Genomic DNA, 25,318 nt, shown 5'->3' on the forward strand with positions numbered 1-25,318 from the left:
GTTGTCCTGGTCATGGTGTTTTTTATCACAGCAATAGAAAAGTACCCAATATAGATCCCTTGGAGCTGGAGTTAAATGTGGATGTGAGGCACCTGAGGCAGGGCTGGGAACCAAACCCCGGTCCTTTGCAAGAATAGGACATGTTGTTAATGGCTGAAGCGTCTTCCTAGGTCCTGGTTCTTTATTTTGATTGGTAGATTGTCATGTAGCATTTTTCTACTGTCCATGCCCACTCCCATAATGCAATTATGCATGATGTGTAGGCGTGCAATGGTAAGTAGGTAATGGCGTGTCTCCCGGAAGGCTGCTAGAGGACACAATTTTCCTCACTGTGCATGCACCCCAAACCAGTTCAGGGCAGATCAGCCTTCTAGTCTTTATTCCTGGACACACTGGGAATGCACTGGAGTAGAAACTCACCCAATTCAATTGTCATCAGAGATGGGAGGCTTCTGCTCTTGTTCAGGGATAGAAAGGCATGCACCCTGATGCAGATGTCAATCATGGATCCCAGGTTGTTGTGTGTATTGTTTGGAAAGAAGTATGTTTGCAAAGTACATTCAGAGATTTGGCCACCAAGTGAACTATTACTCGAAGAAGGTGGGCATAACCCATACCCAGTGGGAGTCCCAAGGCACTAAACTGTCTCCTGTGTTTGCCTGCCATTCAGTGAGTAACTTTTAGCACCCAGCAATAACTGCCAAATTACTGAGTTACCCAGGGGCTGGAGAGACGGCTCAACTGTCAAGAATGTCGGCTCTTGCAGAAGACCTGTATTCGGATCCCAGCACCCACACTGGGTCCTCAAAACCACTTATAACTCCCTTTCTAGGGGGCCCAACACCCTTCTGGCCTCCATGGATACCATGTGCCGAACAATTTGCCAACACTCACTATGAAATGTCAGCAGGTTTAGAGCCCTGCACGATGGCTGTCGTCTCAGCACCTTTGAAGCAGAGACAAGAGGATGGTTATAAAATTGAGGTCAGGCTGGGGTACAGAGTGAGACTCTGAGTCCAAACCTCCAAATAACACAGGTGTGGTAGTGCACGCACAGGTGGATCTTTGTGAGTTTAAGGCCAGTCTCATCCACAGATGAGTTCCAGACCAGCCAGGGCTACATGGTGAAACCCTGTCTCAAATAAAACAAAACACAATAAAAAAACAAAATAACTAGATAGGTAAATAAATGAACAACATAGCTACTCATTAGAGCTTTCAAAATAATGATTCCCATCCCACCCCATGAATTTTCTATTTTTATTGCTTAGGCTGGGTTTTCTCTGTCTAAAGAGCTCATTCACGGAGACTGATTGTGTGCCTTGAAGTAGTGTAAGGGCTTAAGACAGGCATCACCTTCAGCGACTGATGTTTTGTTGTGGTTATTGAGATATGGTCTCACTTTGTAGCTCAGGCTGGACCTGAGACTGCCCGACTGATTACTTGTGTGTTTCTGACTCTGCCCCCATTCCCCACCAATGCTATCCCTCCCCAGCTGCATCTTAGCACCCCATTTCCTATTCTAGGGAGCAGGATCCTGCAGTGTGTATCCGTGTCTGGTTCACACCACTGAGCCTGTTTGTCTGCAGATGTCACAGTATACCTTTTTCTTTTATGCTACACTAGACTACCCTTTCAAATATTTTGTTTATCCACATTCACCACCAACACTTGGGCTACTTCTCCACTCAAGCTTGAAAACTTTATTTTTGTTGTGTGGGCATGCCTGTCATGGCACACACGTGGAAGCCAGAGGATAACTTGGAGTTTGTTTCTCTCCACTTTAGTGTGGGTTCTGGAGGATTGGACCGGGTACTAGACTCATCTCTCCAAGACAGTATGCAGCAGCCTTTCCCGCCAGCTGCTGTCAGCACTAGAGCATGGCTGTCCCTCCTCAGCTGCATCCCTTTACCTGAGTCTCTTCAGGGCTAGTTAAGCCACCAGTGGCTCAGCACACTGTCTCCATAAACAAGGGAGGGCAGGTAGCCTCCTCACCACCATCTTACTGTCTCCACCTCCCAAGTGTAAGGATGAGAGGCAAGTGCCACTGCACCTGGTTTATGGTGTGTGAGGGTGGGACCCAGGGCATTCTAGGCTAACAACTAAGTCCTGGCCCCAACTCCAAATAAAAAAGTGAAAACAGGACTGGGGGTGTAGCTTGAAGATGTGGGTTCAATCCTCAGTTTGTCAGTGTTGTTCTTTGCTGAAGCTTCCGGCGATGAAACAAGATCCACCAAACTCAACAAACCACATGGAGTTTATTGGGAAAGGGAGCAAAGGGAGGGGAGCAGAAATGGAAAGAAGAGAACAGGCAGGAGGAGGCACTTTCTTATATAGGGAACAAGAATGGTTTAAAGCGAGTCTCAGCAGTTGGGGTAATGGAGCCGGCCCAGCTTCGTGTGGCCCCAGTTCCATATGATTTCTGAATGCAGAGTCCTTATGCAGTCACCTAGCGTGTGCACAACGCAGCCGTGCCACCTTCGACAGCTGTCAGCGATGAGTGATCACCTGTCAGAGATGGATCCCTGGGCGAGGGAAGGCAGCCTGAATAAGAGCAATCCCGGGTTGGGGAGAGAGCCCGAGGATCAGAGAGGCCTGCGACCAGGAAAGGTTCCCTAAGGAGAAGGCACGGGCCCAGGAGAGGGCTGACAAGGAGTGACAGGCAGGCACTGAGGAGAAACCATGGGGCAGGAGAAGGAGAAGGAGTTGGAAGCAGGAACAGGGCCAGGTTGCCCAGGACCCGGAGAGAGGGAGAAGGAAAAGCCAGGATATCAACAGTCAGGATATTCACCGGAGCTGGTGGTGCACACCTTTAGTCCCAGCACTCAGGAGGCAGAAGCCAGCCCATTTTACAGAGCGAGTTCCAGGCCAGTTAAGGGCCATACAGTGAGACCTTGTCTTGAAGAAAAGAACAAACAAAACCAACCAACCAACCAAAGGGGGCAAAAAAAAAAAAATCCCCCAAATCCAAACCAAACCTGTAGTCTACAATAGACCACTGACTCGTTCCTTTCCCGGTGGTGAAACTGCTCATCATTTAGAATGGCACCACTTCAAATGAGCACTGTTACAACCACAGCAGGAACCACCTCGGACAATTCCTCTATGTATGTTTAAAAAAGACATTATGCTAAATCCTGTGTGTGTCTGTGTGTGAGCCCCTGAACCTGTGTGCAGTGCCCAAGGAGGCCGTAAGAGGGCGCTGAAAGTATATGCCTCGGCTACGGGGGCAAGCGGCATCGACGCTGATGATCGGGATTTTACAGATGCTCAGAACGAGGCTGGGGAGGGAGAAACGGGCTGAAGCCTCTAGCTCTACCCGGTCCAGATCGGTAAACTAACCGCCCGCTGCGTCACACGGCAGCGACAAACGTCGCCGGCGCTCGCTCCCTCCCTCCCGAAGGCTCGAACCCGAAGCCTTAGTGCCATTTTCGGGGGACGCTTGGGGCCCCAGCGCGCAGGCGTCACACCGCGGCCTGGCCCGCCCCCTCCACGTGCGGCGCACACCTCGCGCCGCTCGGCCGCGCTCGCCTCGCGCCTTCCTCCCTCCCTCCGCCCGCCCCCTACGGCGCCTGCTTCCTATTGGTTGACGGCTTCGTCGCTCGGACCGCAGCCCGGCGGGCCCCCACCAGCCCGGAAGTCCCGCCCCCCGCGCGGCTCTCCAGCCTTCCGATAGGTTTGGTGGCTTGTCTGTTGGCGAGGCCGGGCCCGAGTCGGCGGCTGGGGGCCCGCGGTCGCTGAGCGGCCCGGGCTGGCGGCGGTTTCCGGTTCAGCGCGGCTGGCGGGCGGGCGGGCGGCCCGGAGCGCGGCGGCGGCGGCGGCGGTGGCGCCGACAGACAATGAGGGCGGCGGGGCGGCGCTGAGTGGCGGCGGCGGGAGCGACGCGGGCCCGGGGGGGCGGGTGCCAGCCATGGACAATCAGGTGAGAAGCCGCCGCCCGGGACCGGCCTCCCGCTGCCCTGCGCGGCGCTGCGGCCGACCCTGCGCGCACACGGCCCCGCGCGCGCCCTATAGGCGCGCACACGGCAGGATGGCCCCCCTCCCGCCACCGCGACCCCGGGCGCCCCTCCCCCGTCGCCATATCGGGGCACCCCTCCCCACCGCGACCCCACGCGCCCCTCCCCCACCGCGACCCCAGGTCTGGTGCAGAACCCCCTCTGGGGTGCATCCCAGCACCCCGGTGACACCCACTCCAACCTGGAGAACCCCTTTCCAGTGTAGTGCATCTATACCACCCTGGAGCCGCCACGGCATCCTGGGGGATGCAGCCTGTCCCAGAGCCCCCTGAGGCATCCCTTGGGGACCCTAGCAAACCCCCTTGGGCATCACTCAGGACCCCAGGGTTTCAGCACCCTTGGAACTATCTCGTTTGAGAGGCTCCCGGAGGTACCCATTAGAACCCCAGGGTACACACAGATTCCTGAGGTGCCTCTCAGGATCCTAGGGCTTTAGCACCCTGGGCATCCCTGCCTGTTCCAGAACCCTTTGGGATTCCCCCCTTAGAGCTTTAGTGCTACCATAGCACCCTGGGGATCCACTACTGGGTCCACAGCTCTCCAGGAAGACATGGAACCCGCACAGCCACCCACAGCACCTTGGGGATCCTATCCTGACTCAATCCCCTGGGGAATCCTTTGGAATCACAGTGCCTGAGTGGAACCCCAGGCCATTCATTGAAATTCCAGAGCCACCCAGCCTATTTAGGAACCCCAGGGTACTCACAGTCCCTGTGGATCCAAATCTAGGCAGACTCCCCTCAGAACTCCAGAACATCCCACAGCCCCTGGCACCCCTGCCTGGCCCAGAACCCTTGGAAACATGTCTCAGAGCTTGAGTGGGACTCCAGCCTCTATGGCTCCAGCATGGCTCCAAATCTGCAGAGACCCTCAAAAGTCCCCTTAGACAGCTTCAGGAACTCCAGGTCCTCCCAAATCCCCCTTCAAATCCTCTTACATGACACACACTGCCCCAAATCTGTCCCCCCTCTTTGGAGGGAGTTCTTCCTGGACCTGTAGCTCTGAGTCTCCCCAAACTCCATGAACCCCCACCCAGTTACTTGTGTACTGGTTGGCCTCATCTGTTTTGAATGTCCCTTGCCCCAATTATACCCGTTTCCACCCAAGATACCCCCTCAGGCCTAGCCTGCCTCACTCCTCTACCCCTCCCTCACACGAGCATGTGTCCCTGGCACCCTGGACTGCTGCCGGGAACTTCATTCTGATGTGGGACCTTGAGCTTGGGCCAGGGTCAGCCCCTTTGACCCAACCTGCTGCCATTCTCCTCTATGCCCACGGCACAGAGGTGGCACCTGCTCTGACCTGGTACCGCACAAGCCCTTCAGACTCCTAATGCTCCTGTTATGTTCCTTGGGTTTGGCCAACCTTGCACCTGGGACCTGATTTATGACTGTCCAGTATTCCTAGAGCAGCCCTCTCACCCATCTGACCCTGATCTCAGCTGGCCTTGACACAGCCACAGTCCCCAGAATCATCATCTCTTCCCCATCTGCCCCGCCCCCTCTCCTCACCTAGCCACAGGTGGATTCCCCAGGCTCCCATTAGCAGCCCCCTCCCACTTGGTAACCAGCCCAGTTGGTTCTTGTAAACCTTAGTCCCTTCTGGCATCTGTGCCCATGTCACCCAGCTCCTCACTATGTGAGCTCCTCCCTGTCTTCAAGTTACCCCCACCCAGGGCCATATCCTCTCCTTCTCCTTCCCAAGCTCAAGTTTTTAGGGGTGCTAACCCTGGGAAGGTGTGGGCTGTGGGGGTGGCAGCTGATGGCTTCCTCTGCTGTTAGCAAGGGCAGGTTGGGGCATTCCTGGCTGCTGGCGCCATGGAGGCCGCCTTGTCTGGTTTGGCCATGTGGCTCTGTGGTTTCAGGCACATGGGCCAGGGACCTTCCTGTATGTCCCACTATCCATGGACCAGGGTCATTGGGGGCTGGTGGCATTGCTCTTGGATCTGGTGTGCCTGGCTTTCTGCTAGTGAACAGGCTGGTTTGCAAGCCTGCTTGCTACCTGGGCCCTTCCTTATTTGAACCATACAAAAAGTCCCTGTCCCTTCAGCACCCTCTGTACTCCAAAGTGCAGGGCATGGCCCTTGTCCTCACCAGAGTCCCCAGAGATTGGAGGCCATTCTCTCTGTGGTGTGCTGCACAGCTGTCACTTGTGACTGGGATGCTGAGTAAAGGTGGCAGCCTCCGTCAGGGACAGTGGGGAAAAGAGTCCTCTCAGCCTGAGCTCAGCTGCCACTGCGACTGGTTTCAGCCAAAGAGCATGAAAAGTTGAGTTCTTAGGTCACAGACAGCCACCATGACTGAGCACCTGGCCACCCAGGAGGTTACACAGACAGGACCCTGCCCCCAGAAGTGCACTGGTGGCACTGGGTCTGCGTGTGCCCTCTGCTCCTCCTTCCCTGTCAGCTCAGGAGAAAGAACCCCAGCAATTGCCCTCATCATAATTGTGAGACCACTGTGAGGATCTGGCGCTTACATATGTAATCGTCCTCAGGGGACTATAGGTGCACACGGTAGGGTCCCAGCCTCCCCCCACCCATATGTGCTTTGCAGGGAAGCAGTGGGCTGGACTTTGGGTGCCGGCTCTGCATGCCTTTCTTCTCTGTCTCCTGTCCTGGTGTAACCTTCCCTTGTGATTCTGAGGTTGGTGCAGAGGCCATCACGGAAATGTTAGTTTGCTTTTTGCTCTGGACTTCTAGCTTACTCTATGGATAGGAAGGCCGGAAAAGTGTCTCAGGTGTCCCCTCCACACACACACCCACTACTCGGGTGCTGTCTGTTATATTGGATTTCCATGCTGAGCCAGGATTTTGGAGGGGTGGAATGGAATTGGTTTGTCCAGGTACAATGCTAAGAAGGGTCTGAGAGCCCAGTGGGGTTCCTCCGAAAACCACTAGAGAGAGTGTCAGCATCCTGACACCCAAAGAACCTGGGAATCCCCTTCTCAGAATTGCAGGCCTGGCCTCAGAAAGGGTGCCATGTGGTCGCAGGTGGCACACAGGCCCACAGGCCGGCTGTGCTGCACTCCAGGAGCAGAGATTTAACTTAGGTATGGGGGCTGGGGCAGCCGAGGCCAGCATGGAGTCTTATCCTGATGTCCTGAGTGTTCTCCCTCCCTACCGGAGCTCTGGCAGGGACGCAGGAAAGGTGCTGGAGCTGGCCCTGAACCCTTGGCCCTCTGCAACTAGTCTCAGACTTTCTCATTCTGCTGGTCTGCTGTTATAGGGGCCAGGGACCTGCACTGGGGTTGCCAACAGTTGAAGTACCCTTTCCCATGGCTGTTGTCCACATTCCTAGGAGACACGGTGATTCTCCTTGTGATGTGGACTCTCTCATAATCTGTCTTAAGTATCCATGTGGACAGCACTCCTGTCCCTTCCCAGCCCCTTCTTGTCCTTCTGTCTTGAACCTTGTGACCTGTCAAAAGGAAGAAAGTGGCTGGGCCCAAGAAAGGGGTGACAGTGATTGGAGGATGGGGCCGGGGCTGCAAGCTTAGTTTTATTTTTATTGGTTGTCCTCCAGACTTGTTTTGCCTTTTGGCCAGGTGCTTCACTTTAGTGATTGTCTTAGGGCATCTGCTTCCCCAGGAGCCCTATTGGGACTAGAGGGACAAGGTTCTAGAGAGCTCGGTTGACTTGGTCTTGTGTCACCAGTGCTCTGTGGGGTCCTGTGTCTGGATCCTAGCACCTTCCCCATCACTGTGTTTTGGCCTTGCTATGGGGTGGACCCAATGTTTTTTCTTGCTAAAGGGGAGGACCAGGTTCATGCCTATGTATTGGCAGCAAGAGCCAGATGTTATAATTATACCATGGGGTGATGTGTGGATTCCCAGAGGAAACGGCATTTGTTAGAAAGAATTCCCACCAGAAAATCAGGTGAAAGCCTATAGGAAAATTAACAGCTAATGACTGCCTCCTGGGCCCAAGCTTGGCCTGGGTGTTTAGGGGTGTGGGAAGAGAAGTGGATGATAGATGGGTGGATGGTCTGGGTTGATGTTGATAGGTGTGTGGATGGATGGAAGGAGGGATGGGTGGGTGGATGGATGGGTGTGTGGATGGATGGATGGATGGATGGATGGATGGATGGATGGATGGATGGATGGGTGTGTGGATGGATGGATGGATGGGTTTGATGGTTATGTAAGCTCATGGTGGGTGGATAGGGTGGATGGATGGATTTGGAGTCACACAGAACTGTGGGATGGATATTTTGGCCCTTTGCCGGTCCAGACCAAGAAAGAATGGATTCCCTCAGAAAGGGCCTGTGAGATGCCCAATGAGCTGTTTGCCTGGCTTGCTGGATTGGGATTCTGGGTCTGAGTGCCCTCTGCCATTTGGCCTGGCAGTGTGAAGCTTCCAGTCTTAGCTTAACTGTCCCCAGATGGCACTTTGAGCCTTTGGGCCTTGCACCCCTTGGCTTCTCATCTCCAGGAGCAGGATGGGTGACACTTCTGGGCAGGCCCTGGCTGCCCACTCTGCACTGGGGTTTCCTTGGAGTCAGGCAGCAAGGTCACTTGTAGTTCCCAGTTCTGGGTTATGCAGAGGTATCCATGCAACAAGTGGTCAAAGTGCTGGGAGGACCTAGTTGTGCAAGGTAGCTGTGCTGGTAATGGGAGTGCCACTTGGCATCAGCACCAATCCTGGAGAACCAGCTGGTTGGTTGCTCAAGTGTGGCTCTGGTTCTGGAGGGTACAAGAGATCCAGGTGGAGGAGAGCAAAGAAGGACCTGTGACATAATGGTCCTTGGGTGGCTGGGGGCTCAGCCACTGCCTTGAGCTGCTGCAGCTTCAGGTTCCTTTCTCATGTTGGTGGCACAGACCCTGTGCTGTCCCACTACCACTATTTCTAGAAAGTTCTGGCCTCTCAGGGTGTGGCTCTTTCCTCTGGGTCCAGCTCAAGAAGGACAAAGATGGTTAGGTATGGGGGACTTGGACACTGTTGGTCCAGTCCAGACTGTGGTGCCCTCAGCTGAGTGTGTTGTGGCCCCAGTTGACGCCGGCCCCTTGGGCATTAGTGTTGCCAGCCAGTGCTTTGGGCACAGTCTGCCACTGCCTTGAAACCTCTTGTTTACTTTGGCTTGTGCCTCGAAGTTTTGGCGTTTATGTCCTCAGCTCCAATGGAGCTGTGGTCATTTGTTCTTTTGCAATAGCCACTGTGCTCTGCCTGTGCTGTGACCTGACTGGGAACCCCGTGTCATCAGCACTGTCAGGCAGGCAGCCTAAGGCTCAGCTGGCAAGTCGGAGGGTTCAGGGAGACAGGCCCACAGCAGATGGAAATTCCAAAAGAAGTGGCTCAGGGGAGTAGGGTCCCCAGTGTTTAGGAGTCCAGAGAGCCTCCGGCCAGCAGTGGCCCTGTTCATCATGCCCCTGGGGTGCTGGTGATATTGCTCCAAAATCATGTTGAGCATTCTCCACCCTGTGCTCAGTCTGTCCACAAAGGCATCCTGGGATCTGGCCATGTATCCCAGACTGGCCCTCTGCAGGTCACTGGCAGGCACCAAACCCAGCTGTGTCGAGGGGTTGATGTGTATCTCCCCCGCACAGATGTCTCCAGTGAAGGGATTCTGAGCCTCTGCTCTCCCCTCCTGATTGTCCCCGCAGAGTTGCAGCCCTGCCTCCTTGTCCCAGAGATGGGTCTCTACACTCAGGTCCAGCTGGCTTCTCCTGTCAGCCCTCCCTTTTTTCCAGGTCAGATGTAGAAAGAGGGGTTGGAGGCATAGGTGGGATCTCTAGGGTCTGGACTCCTGGACAGTGGCCACTGGCGAGGGCTAGTAGAGGCCAGTGTATGGGAGTTCCTGGCAGGCAGCCTGGGCCTCTTGCCTGATGTCTCGCTTGTCTGGGCAGAGCACTTAACAGGCCAGCTTGGCCTCTGCTGCTGCTGTGACTGTTTCATACTTAGTGTCAGGCCCTTTCTGTCAGACCAGAGGGAGACCTCAGCACTCAGGATGCAGAGGAGTGGAGAGTTGGACCAGCCTGGGCTGTGCAGTGAGACCTTGTCTTTTAAAAAGGCTAGGGAAACGATGGGTGCAGTGGAGCACACCTTTAATCCCAGCACTCTAGAGGCAGTGGCAGGCAGATTTCTGAGTTTAAGACCAGCATGGTCTACAGAATGAGTAGACCAGGATAGCCAGGACTACACAGAGAAACCCTGTTTCTAAAAAACCAAAAATAGGACTGGAGAGATGGCTCAGTGGTTAAGAGCACTGACTGCTTTTCTAAAGGCCTCAGGTTCAGTTCCCAGCACCCACATGGCAGCTCATAACTGTCTGTAACTCCAGTTCTAGGGGATCCAACACCTTCACACAGACATGCAGGCAAAACTCCAGTGCACATAAAAAATAAAAATAAATCATTAAAAATCTTTTTTAAAAATGAGGGGAGGGAGAGGGAACTGGGATTGACATGTAAATAATCTTGTTTCTAATTTAAATAAAAATGGAAAAAAAACAAAATAACAAATTTATAAATAAATAGAAGGCTAGGGTAGCTGGTGGTGGCACATGATTATAATCCCAGCACTGGGGAGGCACAGGAGAAGCTCTGAGTTCAAGGCCAGCCTGGTGTATAGAGTGAGTTCCAGGACAGCCTGGGCTACATAGAGAGAAACCCTATCTTGGGGGGGGGGTGCAGTGGAAGGCTAGTGTGGAGCATGGTGGCACATACCTTAAGTCTCAGCTCCAAGTTCAAGGACAATCTGGTTTACAGAGCAAGTTCTAGGCTGGCCAGCATTCTGTAGTGAGACACTGTCTCAGAAGTAAATGTCTAGGTGCCTGGTGGTGTAGCTCAGTGATAACAGTGCTTGCCCATCATGTATTAAGGCCCTCTGTTCAATATCCAGTACCACAACCCCACCCCCCCTCTGAGAAAGAGTTCTTTTTGGGTTGAAGGGGTGGCTCAGTAAAGTGCTGCTTGCAAACATGAGGACCTAAATTGAGTCCATGTGGAAAAGCTGGATATTTAAGATCCCAGCCTTGGGGAGTGGAGACAACGGGATCCTTGGGGCTGGAAAAATGACACAATTATTAAGAGCACTTGCTACTGCTGCAGAGGGCCAGAGCTGGGTTCCCGGCACCCACAGGGTGACTCACAGACAACTGTAACAGCAGTTCTAGGGGATCTGGTTCCTTCTTTTGACCTCCCCCCACCCCCTGGCCCCACACACAGCAGATACACAGACAAACGCTTAAATAAAGTAAAAGTAGATCTTAAAAGGTGAACTGTATTCCTGAGGGTGGCGTTCAAAGCTGCCTGTACCTCCTTGTATACACATGTTCACCCCTGCATGCACATAGGCTACATTGAAAGTATGCAAGAGGCTGGGACGACAGCTCGTTGGCTGAAGACTTGGTGTGCAAGTGTGAAGGTGCAGCTGAGCTCCTCAGCACCCATATGAAGGCAGGCAGGCCAGTGCTGGGAAGGCAGAGGTCGGCTAGCCACTTCAGCTTTCTATTGCTGGGGTAACACTATGGCCAGAGACAACTCGGGCTAAGAAGGGTTTATTTTGCTGGCACATCCCAGTCACAGCCCATCTCAGAGGGAAGTTGGGTCTCACTTCCCATGGCCCTCTTAGTTCTGTTTTTTTATACATCCCAGGACCACCTGCCCGTGGTGGGCTGGGCACTCTTCGTGTCAATCTTTAATCAAAATACCACAGGCCAATCTGATAGAAGCCTTTTCTCTGTTGAAGTTCCCTATTTAGATGACTGGCTTTATGTTGTCAAAAACTAAGGAACACCAGAGCAAGCTAGCGGCCTGGGCTAGCCAGACCAGCACACTGTGGGCTCAGGTGAGAGGTCCTTCGTCCATGTATAAGGTAGAGAGTGGTGGGGAAGAACCCAGTGTCAGTGTTGGGCCTGCACTCCCCCCCTCCCAACACACAATATGTCTAGAGGGGGTTTTACAGATTGCAGACATTCTGGTTCCCTATTGGAGGTGGGCCTGCCCTTGTTCGGGGAATCCCTTGAAGTTTAGTGGCTTTGCATTTACTTTGGGACTGGCTTGAACCACCTGGGGTTTCAAGATACAGTGTCAAAGCACCTGCAGGAGGGAGGGTGGGAGAATGAAAGTGCTCCCTCAAGGAACTGCTGTGGCTGGCTAGGCCAGCACCCTGGGGCCCTTCAGTAGGGGGCTGCCTAGTCCTGCTCTGTGAGGTCTCAGGCTCTATGTCCAGATGATCAGCAGGGGCCATAGAGACTGTGGGAAGAGGCCAAGGAAAACTGCTCTGTGGAGGGGACCATTGGGTCCTCTCAGTGATGAATAAGCTAGGATGTCCAGGGGACAGCATTGAGTTGAAGGGGCCAGGACCTGAGGGCCAGGGCCCTCTGCTTATGGTGTGTGTGTGTGTGTGTGTGTGTGTGTGTGTGTGTGGTATATATGTGTATTTGCTTCCTGGAAGCATGCAGAAGAAGCACCCACAGCTAGCACTGACAGTGTCCTAGAGGCCAGGGTGGTGCAGGATAGCATTGTGTGGCTCTGCCTCCAAGCTGACCTGGCCCTGCCTCTCTCTCTTTCCCCTCAGTGCACTGTCCAGGTAAAGTTAGAGCTGGGGCACCGTGCCCAGCTGCGCAAGAAGCCCACCACTGAGGGCTTCACCCATGACTGGATGGTCTTCGTGCGTGGGCCTGAGCAGTGTGACATCCAGCACTTCGTGGAGAAGGTCATCTTCCGACTGCATGACAGCTTCCCCAAACCCAAGCGTGGTGAGTGCCCTTTCCCTGTTGCTCCTCACCAGTGCTCCTCCACCCCCAGCCTCATCATGTGTCTGGAGACTGCCCTGCCCATTCATGGGAACTGGAGTAGCCAAGAGACATCCCAGGCCAGAAGCAATCAGGGTGATGGCTTAAGAATTGTCTGATGAGTCGAAAGTAGTATACTAACGGCTCTTAAGGGCAGTCCTATGCCCAGCAGTAGATACAACACAAAACGAACTCAGTGCTATGTTGGGAGAGGGTTTTTTTTGTTGTTGTTTTTGTTTTTTTTTTTGTCTCACTGTGCATTGTTAGGCTTTTTTTTTCTCTTACAGATCTTTTGCTTATGTTAGTTGTGGAATTTCTCTCTGTGTGAATGTGTGTATCTCTGCATCTGTATGTATTTTTGGGGCTTTCTTTTTGGCTTTTTTTTTCTGTTTGTTTTGTCCTATTCTGGTGTGTTTGTTTTTGTTTATTTTGTATTATTGTTGCTTTTAGATGCCTATTTGTATTCTAATGAGAGAGGGGGGAAATGATGTGGATTTGGGTGGGTGGAGAAGAGGGGAGGATCTGAGAAGAGTTGGGGGAGGGAAAACGAATCAGAATATAATGTATGAAAGAATCTATTTTCAATAAAAACATCACACTCTTTAGGGTGGAGAAGTTACAGGTACCCCTGTCACTACTGTCCTTGCATCCATATCTTTTCTGGATGCCATGTTACCAAGGCTGCAACATGAGGTTCCCATCTCTGTCCCCCACATTTCCCCACTTGCCTCAGGAGCAGCTTCCTCAGAGGGTGGTCTGTTGGGGTTTGTGATCAGAAGTGACTTCCTGTGGAAGGTGCTCCAGGCAGGCTTTGGCAGGTGGTGTCTGTGTAGACTGGGTCCCCTTCCTCACTGTTCAGTCTTTACTCTGGCTCAAGCTGGGCATGCCCCTGCAGTGCATACCAATTTTCTTTTTGTGCTGTGCTGATGATGGAATACGGTTTTACATATAAGGATGGTACTTACAGCTGGATCACACCCCATCTTGGAGGACAGTGTATTCTTGGCAGGGGCTCTACCCCAACCACACCTCCAGCCCCTCACTGGGGGATTCTGAGTGGGAGCTGTGCCCCTGACTATGCCCCTAACCCCCTCACTGGGGATCAGCTACCTATAAATACTATTTTCTTGGGTGTGTTAGTACTAGACAGAATGCTTTTATGTAGTGAAGCTCTTCAGGTGGAGAGAGCTATTTACCTTATACGTTGCTATGTGGGCTGTAGCTCATGGATATTGACAACAGGCTTGCAGTGGGTGACAGATGTCACGTAGAAAGTTTTGTTTGGGCCAAGCACTTCTAAGGGCAGCAGTTTTCTTTTTCTTCTGTTTTACTATTTTTTCTTTTCTCCCCAACTTTGTGCTTTCCATCCTAATTTTACCCCTAAGTGCCCGTCTTCTCAATTTCTACCTGCCTTCTTCCTTCTCCTCCCCCACCTATCTGTTGATCTGTCTACTACTTACCCATCTATCCTCACATTCGTCACTGCTCTTCCCTTCCTTTACCCACCCATCATCCATCCTTCCAGCCATCTACTCACACAGCCACCCACACAGCCATCCACCTGTCCACTCCCCTCATCTTTCCCCATCTTAGAGCATGGCAGGTGTGGCTGCCTCGCACAGCAGGTGCCTGTGGAAGTGTCAGGCAGCTGCCTATCTCCTGATGGCCCTCACAGGTGAGCAACAAACTCAGCAATGCAGGGCACCTGTCTGCCTGCACTTAAGAGTGAGATCAGCTGACTGCAGTGTTGCAGGCCTGCAGTCTGTACTCCAGAGGGTTATGCATTGATGAACAGCCTTGATTACATGGTGAGGCCCTGTGGAACCATCTGGGTTGGTCCTGCTGGTGCCCAGTGCCAGACTCATATAGGCTTGCTCTCTCTGTGTGGCGCTGGCACCTGCAGAGACCCGAGTCCTCCCCAGTGTTTGCTGAGTGCAGGTGCCCTCTTCCTCCCCATCAGAGACCCGAGTCCTTCCCAGTGCTTGCTGAGTGCAGGTGCCCTCTTCCTCCCTGTCAGCTTTGGGCAGTGACTGAGGACCTGCGATAGAGACTTGTCTCTCCAGAAGCCTCCACAGCACTCTTGTTGGGGCTGCCTTCTACCCCACCATGGTTCTGGGCTGATGCACCCCCCACCCCTTTCAGGGTGTTGATTGTGCAGATTGCAGCTCTGAATGTGGATCTGGCTCAGGGTGGGGTCAGCTAGTTGCTCTCTGGACCCCACTTCAGAGTTACTGTCTGGAGAGCACTTACGGTCATTGCAAGGTCAGCTGACAGGTTCTTTTCATCATTTGTGATTACCTGAGCCTCCTGAGTGCTGGGGTCATAGGTGCCCCACCCTGCTCCACAGTGATATCTTCTGTGGCCTGGGCTTGTTCTTTTCTCTGGGTGTATTTGCTGTCCTCCCTTTCATCCTGTTGAGTACTGCAACTACCCCCATGCCTCCCTTACAAGATGCTCCTCCGTGCCCCTCCCTCTTTGGGTCCCTTCCCCTCTGGGATCTTGGGGGGGGGGTATTAATGAGGAAGTGGTTCCTAATCAACCTTGTGCTTCCATGTCTCCAAGCCCTGGCTCACTGGAAAGGCCGTTGCTCCTCAACCACACTGCTGGTGAGGTTGGGCCTTTATTGTTAGTTTTCTTCCTTGAACCTTGGCAGGCCTTGAACCAGCCATGCAGCTGAAGACGGCCTTGAACCCCTGACCCTCCTGCCTTGCCTCTGAGTCTGGAATACTGTGATGACAGGTTCGAATATGTCAGACATGCACTGTTGGGTAGTGCACCTTGGGTAAAGACTACAAGTGAGCCACAGCCTAGCCTGTTTGTTGAGACAAGGTGTCACTATGTTGCCCAGCTTGGCTTCAAACTTTGTGGCAGTCAGCATGAGCCACCACTGCCTGGCTCAAGATTTTTTAAATTTTCTTAAGTCAGGCTCTCATAGTCCAGGCTAGCTTACTTCCAGTTTGAGAATGACTTTGGACTTGAACTCCTGACCGTCCTCTGCCTTGGAATGCTGGGATGCCATTTACAGGTGTATGCCATGATACCTAGTGGAAAGCTTTCTATGGGCCTCCTGTGTGCTAGGCAGTTGATCTAGTGCTGATCTACTCTGTCACATCCCCCTTGTCCTGTGACAGAGATGCCATGTGGTACTCTCCTCACATCCTCTCTGTGACACAGACACCATCTGCAGTGCAGCCCAGCATTCTCCTTTACCAGTGAGCTCTAGGAGCCTCCTCACTGCAGAGCAGCCAGGCCCACTTTGCCTGACAGTGCCACCTGCTTCCTTCTGGTTCACACTCATAGTACACTTAAGCCTGGCCTCTGCTCCTGTTCTCTGGCCCTCATGCCCTAGTGCCTGGCATGCACTTATCACAACTGTCAGTCACCTGGGTTTTGCTGCATAGGCATTGCTTTGTGGCTGTAGTGACTCACCTGCAGACCCTGATGTCCCTAGGAAGTGCTGGTGCAGGTGTCCACAAGCTGTTGTTAATGTGGAAAGGGCAGGGTAGTCCTGGAGGAAGTCTAGGGCTTGCCTATCTCAAGCCTGTCCTGCAGCACCAGTCCTGAGGAGCCACAGGCTAGCCTGGCCCGTGCAGTTGCCTGCCTGGGTCCCATGTAAAGCTGTCCACGCAGTCTCCCCTTCAGTGGCCCCTAGGCCTTGCAGGCTACCTGCTTGCTGAGCTTACCTCCACAGGCATATGACGTGTACAAGGTCATTGTCATCTCCCTCTGACTCCTGCTGGCTCCCTCTCCCCTCCCATCCTCCTTTCTCCTTTCTCTTTTGCCACCCTGACTTGAGTAGTCTCACATGGGCAGGGTGTTTGAAGATTGGGGATAGACAGTGGGACAGGCATTACAGGCTGTTGTGTTGAAGTATCCTGGGGAGGCTCTCCTGAGCCCCTTGCCTGGCATCCCTGGTGCCAAGGTGCTTGTCTCTGGATGCGCCCTGTCCTCTGCAGACCACGCAGGGGCCCTCCCTTGCCTTCTTCCTGACCCTACTCTGCCCTCTTCTTTCCCAGAAGTCCTGGCCTGGAGCTTCATTGTCCCTGGAGCCAGGTCTCCTGCGGAGCAGCCTAAGGGCCTGCCTGGAGAGCTATTGTGGGTAGGGGGCTGATGGAAGATTTTCACTCTCTTTGTAGTGTGCAAGGAGCCCCCCTACAAAGTGGAGGAGTCTGGCTATGCAGGCTTCATCATGCTCATCGAAGTGTACTTCAAAAACAAGGTGAGAGACCGGGTGGGTGGAGGGTGGCAAGTGACTGTGACACGGGTGAGACAGGACGTGTGAAGCAGGGAGTGGAAGTGGGACTAGGGGCAAGTAGTGCCTGTCAGCCGGCTCAGAGGCTGCAGCAAGGGTCATGGTCCCGGCCCACACTGCATAGGGGACCCTGACAGAGAGAAAAGCAGAAACTGGAGGTTGAGCCAGCTGCAGACCCATCGGCCAAGAGGAGCAAGTGAGTATAAGTCACTTAACTTTACTGTAGCAAAGAGGGAATGAAGAAAGACGTGGAAATCTTCAATCCGGTGGTCTGGTTGGACTTAGAGAAACAAACTGCAGCTGCCTAACAGCTGGGCAGGGAGGCTGGGTCATTGCTGAACAAGGAGGTGGGGTTTATGCACACAGCTGGACAGAGAGGTGGGTTTAGCTACTCTATAGGAGCAGTCTCAATAGGGGAGTGGTTTGTAGACTGCCAACCCAAGGGGAGAAAGCTGTGGTGCCCACTGTGCATACTGTCAGCATTTGTAATTGCTGTGTGTGGTGTGTCCCCCAACCAAGGCTTTGCTATCCCTCTGAGCATGAGGCTATGGAGTTAGAAGAGACGTCACCTGCAGATACTCTGAATGCCCTAGACTGGCAATTGGGGGTCTAGGGAAGGGTTGCTAGTGTCCCTGAGTGAGTGGAGCACACAGGAGTAGTGCACCCTCAGAGAGGGACTTTTTCACAGCCTGCGGACAGCAGTGGCACAGGGCACCCAGGCTCTTCCAGAGTTCACTTCTACAGAAGCACTGGGAACCTGTGCTATGCCAGTTGTTTTTCTCTATATTTCTTCTCTCTATATATATATATTTTTTTTTTTCTTACAATTATTTACTCTGTGTGTGTACACTTGAGGCACACACATGTTCACACGTGCACACATGCTTGCACACACATGCACACACATGCACACACTTGGAGGCCACAGGACAACTTGTGGGAATTGGGTTCTCACCTTTTACCAGGGGGCTTTGGGGCTTGAACTCAGGTCTTCAGGGTTGGCAGCAAGCATTTTTACCTAGTGAGTCTTCTTACAGGCCCTCTATTAATTGTTGTAAGGTCTATGATGCCCTGTAAAGCCCCTGAATGGTAGCACAATGTTTTCCTGAGGTGTGTATGTGGGTATGTTTACATGTGTGTGCATGGAGGCCAGAGAGCATCTTCAGAGATTCAGTGGCTTCCCGCCCTATTGTATAAGAATGTGGCCTCTCACTAACTTGACTGCAGTGAGCTCTATGCATTACCTGTATATCTCCCAGTTCTGGGATTACAGATCACATTCAGGAGCAAACTCAGCCTCCGTGCTTGTGAATAAAAACTTAAACAGTGAAGCCGCCTTCCCAGGCATTGTGGGAGTGTTACACTTTGCTCTGTTGGAAAAAGCCTCTGCTGCTTGGGGTGCCTTGTTTCCCCTGAGGCCCTGAATCTTGGGTCCTTGTTTATTCCTGGCCTGCAGGAGATTGAGAGTGGCAACAAACCATGTTGTTGGCAGGGACCTCTGGGGACAGGCTCAGGTGTGTGCTTCATGGCTCGAGTGGCATTTCAGTGGACTGCAAGCATACGGAGTCCCAGCCATGCCTGAGTTCCTCCTTGCAGCCCTCAGCGATTGAGCAGCAGGATGCACAGCAGTCCTTCCTGCTGTGGGCCAGGTGTGGGTCAGGGGATGGCCACCTGCCCTGGGGCAGCTGAACCATTTCTGGACTGACAGGCTCCCATATCCTAGTCTCAAGAGCTGTTTGTAGTCCCCTGTGCTCAGAGGCCTTGTGTCCCTGGCACCTGAGGGCCTCTCCCTGCCTGATGAAGCATGTGGGCTGGCCAGGCTCTGGTTCTTAAGTAACTGCTCCTAATCCCAGCCACCCACAGCCCTCTGAGGTTTGCACTAGAGCCTCTTGTGCTGATGGCTGGGAGGCTGTGTGGTGAGCATATCACGCCATGGGAAGCACAGTGCTCTGAGCATAGGCAGGGCCTTGGTTACTACACAGACTACCACCCCTGCTTTGTGATGTTAAGTCCCCTCTACTCCCCCAGTAGCCAGAACCAGATGGCTGCCGGAGGATAGAGTAGTCTGGCTTTCAGATTGCAAGGCTGTAGTCAGATATGATGTCCCTGTGTCCTTACATGCAGTTGGTGTTCCCAGTTCCGAGGGGTGGGACAGCATGGAGTTCCTGGACTGGGACGCTCGTGCAGTGGCCAGGGTGGAGGCTGTTTCCCCCTGTTCCTGTCCACAGTTTGTCTGAGGCACATCCTAGGGTGGGGCTGTCATCCAGGTCCTTGTGTCTTGAACAGACCCTGTGCTGAGGGTGGCAAGGCACCATTTAAAGGGAGAATCACACTCCTGGTGTTTCTTCATTACTTTGGCTGTGGTGGGATGAACCAGGGCCACTGGGCTGCACCCAGCACATTCTTGGCCTTCCAAAGCAGAGCTATGCCCTTGCCTGGATGGTCAGATGTGTCATTAGGATGGGATGGGTGGGCTGCGCTATGAGCTTGGTCTCTGCTTCATATGCTCCTCAGGGAGGGGCTCTCAAGCTTCCAGCAGCCCTCAGGTGTGATGAAGCACAGGCTGAGCTGGTTGCGCATGTGCCACCATGCCCTCTGGGCCCAGAGCCCAAGGTGGCTGTGTCTTGTAGTCTGCTTCACCCCACAGCCATGCCAGGTGCCAAGGCATCTCTGCCTGAGGTCCTGAGATGCTGCGCTTCATATGAGCTGCAGGTCAGGCACTGCCGTGAACCCCTTGTTTTCTCTGGGCTGCTGACCATGCACACAGGATTGTGTCCCCACATGTCCTGGGGCAGTTCTTGGCTCTGACTAACTCACCAAGGGTTCTCTCAAGTGATGCTCTCTCAGTGTCTGTATGCATAATGGTTTCCTGCCTGCACACATGCTCCTGGGACAAAGGCTGGCCCAGGGAATTGTCTTGCCAGGAGTGAGTCCCCTGGAGGGAGCAGTCCCAGCTGTGGTCATACCAGCAGTGCCTGTGCCAAGCATGCTTGTCTCCTCATCACCCAGGCTGCAGACACCGGCATGCTGAGGGCCGGGGAGAGTGGCCACAGCAGCGCTGAGTTTGCAGGGCAGGGCAGTGACAGCAGTGTGATCTGCAGGTTGTGTTCCCATGTTGCCTTGTGTATCTCTCCTGGGGAGGTTTGCTGAGAATTCGATGCCGAAAAAACTCCAAACCATGACCTAATGCCATCAAAAGTTTTCTGACCATAGGCCTACACCATTCCCTGCCATCTCCAGCCTCGGGATGGAGCCAGGGCAGTCACATGGCTGTGGATTGAATCTTGTTCTGGGTGCTAGGTGTACTAGGTGACACACCCAAGGCACCTAGATCTACCTGCCGCTGTACCCCTAGCTGCATATGCCGCGTGCAGATGTGCATGGCACTCAGATGAGGGCACAGGACAGCAGTGCTCTTGGGGGTCAGGCGGGGTTACAGGGGTGCCCCTGCCTCAGCAACAGCAGAAAGAGCACAGGCTCTGGGTGACATACTATGCTCAGATTTCAGGACTGCTGCTATCACAGTGGACAGGTGACCTCTCGGGGTCTCAGGCTATGAACTTGGAAGGTTCTGAGGGGGGCCAGTGGGCAAAGGCCCCTTGCTTTGTGATGTGTTCCATGGACATATGTCCATGTGTGTCTGGGCCTTTCAGGGCTAGCTCTGGCTTAGAGACTGAATGGTCACCCCAGGGACAAGTCAGGACCCACTTCCTTCTGGTTTTTCATATCAACCTTTTTGTCCCTGGTTAGTGGGTGACCTTGTATGTGCCTCTTTAAAGATCCCTGATTTAATGTTCTCTGATTGTGGACATCATTGAGGTGGCTGAGCCATCAACCCTGTCCACCCTGAACCATGATGAACCTAATGGTGTTTGTTAGGGTGTAGTCGGCACCTCAGCTGTTTACTTGTTTGGTTGTACTCTGCCTGCTGAACCAGCGGTAAGCCACACTCGAGGCCATCCCTCCTGTCTCCTGCACCCAGCACACTCTCCGGGACTATTTTAAATACCCTGTTGTCAGAAAGTAGATGAGATTAAGTTTAAGAGGCACAGGCAGCAGACAGAATGATTTGTTATTCTGCAGGCTGGCCTGCAGAAGTTACAGACATGAAACCCACAGGTGGGGATCAGTCCTACAGCATTTCAACTGCTGTTGGGGATGGAGAGGCTATGACAGCCATGGTTGCATCTCTGCACTGGCATTGGTTCTTTCTGGTAGATGCTGGTGGAGGGACTGGGAGGGACTGGCAGGGACCTGGGAGGAGTAGGGAGGGGGAGGGTGGACCTGGGAGGAGTGGGGTTCTGGCTTCACCTTCTGAGCAGCTCCTTCATGTCCCATGGTGGCTGCACCATTTTGGCTTTTCTTTTTTTTTTTTTTTTTTTTTTTTTTTGTATACAACATTCTGCTTCCATGTATATCTGCACACCAGAAGAGGGCACCAGATCTCCTAACGGATGGTTGTGAGCCACCATGTGGTTGCTGGGAATTGAACTCAGGACCTCTGGAAGAGCAGTCAGTGCTCTTAACCTCTGAGCCATCTCTCCAGCCTCTTGGCTTTTCATTCTTGATGAGATGTCCTGTGTCAGTGTGGTCTCGGCCATGCCTGCTCTCTGTTTTAACCATGGCCATCCCCTTGGACAGACGGATGGATTCTCTTGTTGAGGTTCTTGCCACTCCCTGTTGGCTCACAGTGGTCACTGGTCACTGATAGCTTCTCTTCAGGGAACACACCCCACTCTCAGAGTTGATGTCACTGCTGTGTTGTAGAGGCTCCTTGTGTATTCTGGCCTTTGCAACTGCCAGATGTGACCCACAGGTCACATCCTTCCTTCCTTCCATCTGAAGTTGTTTTCTTATTTGTGTCCTTAAGTACAAAGACTTCACATTTTTATGAAATTTGGTTATCTGGTTTTTCCTTTTTCTGAGTTCAAGACCAGGCTGGCCTTGAACCCAGAGATCCACCTGCCTCTGCCTTTCATGTGCTGGAATTAAAGGTGTGTGCCACCAACGCCCAGCATGGTTTCTCCTTTTTTGTCCATGACTGTTATCAAGTCTGTGACTCAGTTGCTGTCTGAGGGCATAGAGGCTGTTTTAGTTAGGGTTTCCATTGCTGCGGCGAAACACCATGACCAAAAAGCAAGTTGGGGAGGAAAGGGTTTATTATTTATTAGGTTTATACCTCAGCATTGCTGTTCATCATCTAAGGAAGGAACTTAAACCTGGAGGCATGAGCTGATACAGAGGCCATAGAGGGTGCTGCTTACTGGCTTGCTTCTCATGGCTTGCTCAGCCTGCTTTCTCATAGTACCCAAGACCAATAGTCCAGGGACCACACCACCCATCATGGGCTGGGCCCTCCCTCCCACATTGATCACTAATTGAGAAAATGCCTTATAGTTGGATCTCATGGAGGCATTTCCTCAGATGAGGTTCCTTCCTCTGATGACTCTAGCTTGCATCAAGGTGACACAAAAACCACCTGGAACAGAGGCTGACCCAGGGCTCTATACAAGTTTTTTTGTGTGTATTTTTGCTTGTTTGTTTGTTTTGTTTTGTTTTTTGAGACAGGGTTTCTCTGTGTAGCTTTGCAGACCAGGCTGGCCTCGAACTCACGGATATACGCCTGCCTCTGCCTCCCCGAGTGTGGGAACTAAAGGCATGTGCCACCATCACCCGGCTGTATCACTGTGTAGCCCTGACTGGCCTGGAGCTTACTATGTAGATCTGGCCCCAGCTGGCCTTGCATTCATAGAGATGAGTCTCTCTCTATAGTGCTGGGATCAGTGGCTTGTGCCATCATGCCCAGCTTCTTCTTTATGTGTGTACATTTTATTATGTTTATTTTGTGTGTATGCTCATCAGGAGGCCAGAGCTCATTGTATGAAAATATATTCTCACCTTCCACCATGTGGATCCTGGAGATCAAGCTCAGGCTTAGCAGTAAGCACCTTTTCTTGTTAGACATCCTGCTGGACCTTTTCATTTATTTTAATACAGCTCAGGGTCTCCCACAGTGGGCAGGTCTTCTCACTTAAGTTAACCTAATCAAGGTAATCCATATGTCAGAGTCCTGACTCCCACACAGGTAACCCAGATCTCATCAAGATGACAGATGAGCCATCACAGCCTCACACCTGCAGCTTCAGTGGATTCATTAGTACTGTAGCTTGTGTGTATATGTGCATGTGAAGGGGTTCCTGTGAGTCCCTCGTGTCATCTGCAGTCAGCCTGTCATTGCTCTGGTGAGTACTTCAGCATCGGTAAAGTGGGCATCCTCACCTCGCTCCTGGTTTTAGGGGAAGTTTCCATTGTTACTGTTGAGTGGGGCATGTTATGGATCTGTTGTAAGTAGCCACTGTGGGTTAAGGAAGACTAGTTCTAAAACTAACAAACAAAACTTCTCCCACAGCATAGCTCAGGGTTCGCACACATCACATGACCCTGCTCAGTGTCTGCGCACAGCACCTGTGAACATGTCGGTTTAGTGGGAGCTGTCTCCTGACCACTGAGGAGGTGGCAGGGACTAACAACTTCCCTATGTCACACCTGCCCCTGCCTTCCTGTGCCACTGGCTTTCATGATGAAGAGGTACCAGATTTTGTCGAGGGCTCTTTTTCTGCCACTATCAAGAAAACCATGAGGCCACTCCCTTCCTGTCACCCATGTGCCACCGCAGGTGGCTTTGCGTGCCCTGCTTTGCACCCCTGGCCTCACCCTGGGTGTGTAATGTACACTGTCTTCACGGCTTGAGTTTGCTTGCTCTCCTAGTATTTTCCCAGGGTATTTGCATCTGTGTTCATAGGCAGTGTGGGTCAGTGGCTTCTGTGGTGTCCTTGGTTTCTGTATGGGTTGATGCCAGCCACACAGACTGTCTTAAGGAGTGGCCACTCCTCTCCTCACCTTGCTGAGCTCAGCAGGATTGGCTGTTGTCTTTTCATGTTCAATAGGGTGTGCCAGGGGGGCTTTGTGGTCCTAGGGCCATCTGTCTGTGGAAGGATGTGTTTTTGTCCCAAGCTGGTCTAGAATCCACTGTCCTCTTGCCTCAGCCTGCCCAGTGCTGAGATGCAAGTGTCACCTCTGGCCTGTTGTTTCCTGAGAGTTACTGACAGATGCCTGGATCTCTTGTGTGTGGTGGATCTTTTGAGAATCTCTACTTTGTGTGAGAGGGGGAGGGAAATTATTTTGTTGAAAAGATATAGTTTATGTGTTTGTGTGTTTGCTTGCTGCATGTCTGTGTACCACATGTGTGCCTGGTGCTCAAAGTTGCCAGAAGTGGGTGTTGGATTCCCCTGGTCCCGGAGGTTGATAGGTGCTGGGAACCAAACCTGGATCCTCTAAAGGAGTAGCCAGCTCTCCTCCTGACTGTCTGCTTTGCTATAGGAAGATGCCTGTTTTCTCCAGATGACTAATCTGTCTATGCCCATTGTTCATAGTGTCCCCTTAGAGCTATACTTTACTGTTTGCACTGTATGTGTGGTGTGTAGAGGCCAGAGGTCAGCATAAGTATCTTCCTCTGTCTTGCCCTACGTTTGGAAAAATTATTTTACCTTATCTTTTTAAAGTAGAATTTTGTTTTCTTAAAGAAAATTTTTCCTTATTTTTATGCGTGTGGGTGTTTTGCCTGCATGTATGTCCGTGTGTAGGCCTTGCGCCTGCAGAGGCCAGAGAAGGCATCAATCATATCCCTGGAACTAGAGTTACAGATGTGGGTAGCAAGCCACCATGTGGGTGCTGGACATCAAACCCGGGTCCTCTGGAAGAGCAGTCTCATAACCACAGAGCCACTTCTCCAGCTCCTCTGTACCAGGGTACAGAATCTCTTACTCACTGAATCTGGAGCTCACTAGTGGCTGGACAGGCTCTGTCTATACTTCTCCATGGCTAGGCTTACAGGCCTGTGCTGCCATGCCTGGCTTGCAGAGGGGCTGGAGATCAGCGCTCAGGTCTTTGCGCTTGTGGCATGGGCACAAGCTGGCATTTCCCAGGTGGCTGTGGTTTGGGTCATTTGTATGTTCTGTTTTTTATTTTACGAACGCATGTGTGTGCACTGTGCGTACAGAACCTGCAGGGATCAGACGCTGGTCCTGGGTCACGTGCCACAGGCTGGTTGCTTACAGTCATGTTATCAGGCAGGCATTTGGAACTGAATTATTTCCTATGTAATCTTTGCTCTCAATGTATTCTTTTCTTTTTATTCCAAGTCTAGGTCTCACTCTGCCCAGGCTAGCCTGGTCTTGGCATCCTCCTCCCTCGACCTCCTACACACTGTGATGACAGGCACTACCTGTGCCCAGCTCCAGGTGACTCTTGTCTGAGTC

The 25,318-nt window shown here is 52.6% G+C and overlaps 1 protein-coding gene across 3 annotated transcripts in view; it reads left to right on the plus strand.

The window, feature by feature from the left end:
- The first annotated feature begins 3,686 nt into the window (after positions 1 to 3,686).
- The window catches only part of Mllt1 (MLLT1 super elongation complex subunit), a 40,745-nt gene continuing 19,113 nt past the window's right edge, over positions 3,687 to 25,318 (plus strand). Inside the window, exons 1-3 of one of the 3 annotated variants that reach the window (XM_027416808.2) lie at positions 3,687 to 3,922; positions 12,532 to 12,712; positions 16,885 to 16,967. In XM_027416808.2, the coding sequence (XP_027272609.1) occupies positions 3,911 to 3,922; positions 12,532 to 12,712; positions 16,885 to 16,967 (276 nt within the window). In that variant the 5' untranslated portion in view covers positions 3,687 to 3,910. Of the gene's footprint in view, positions 3,923 to 12,531; positions 12,713 to 16,884; positions 16,968 to 25,318 lie in introns of those variants that run through there. The other 2 variants (XM_027416809.2, XM_035445111.1) reach the window with 2 other exon arrangements.

Source organism: Cricetulus griseus, chromosome 5 (assembly GCF_003668045.3).
Source record: "Cricetulus griseus strain 17A/GY chromosome 5, alternate assembly CriGri-PICRH-1.0, whole genome shotgun sequence".
Classification (NCBI taxonomy): Eukaryota; Metazoa; Chordata; class Mammalia; order Rodentia; family Cricetidae; genus Cricetulus; species Cricetulus griseus.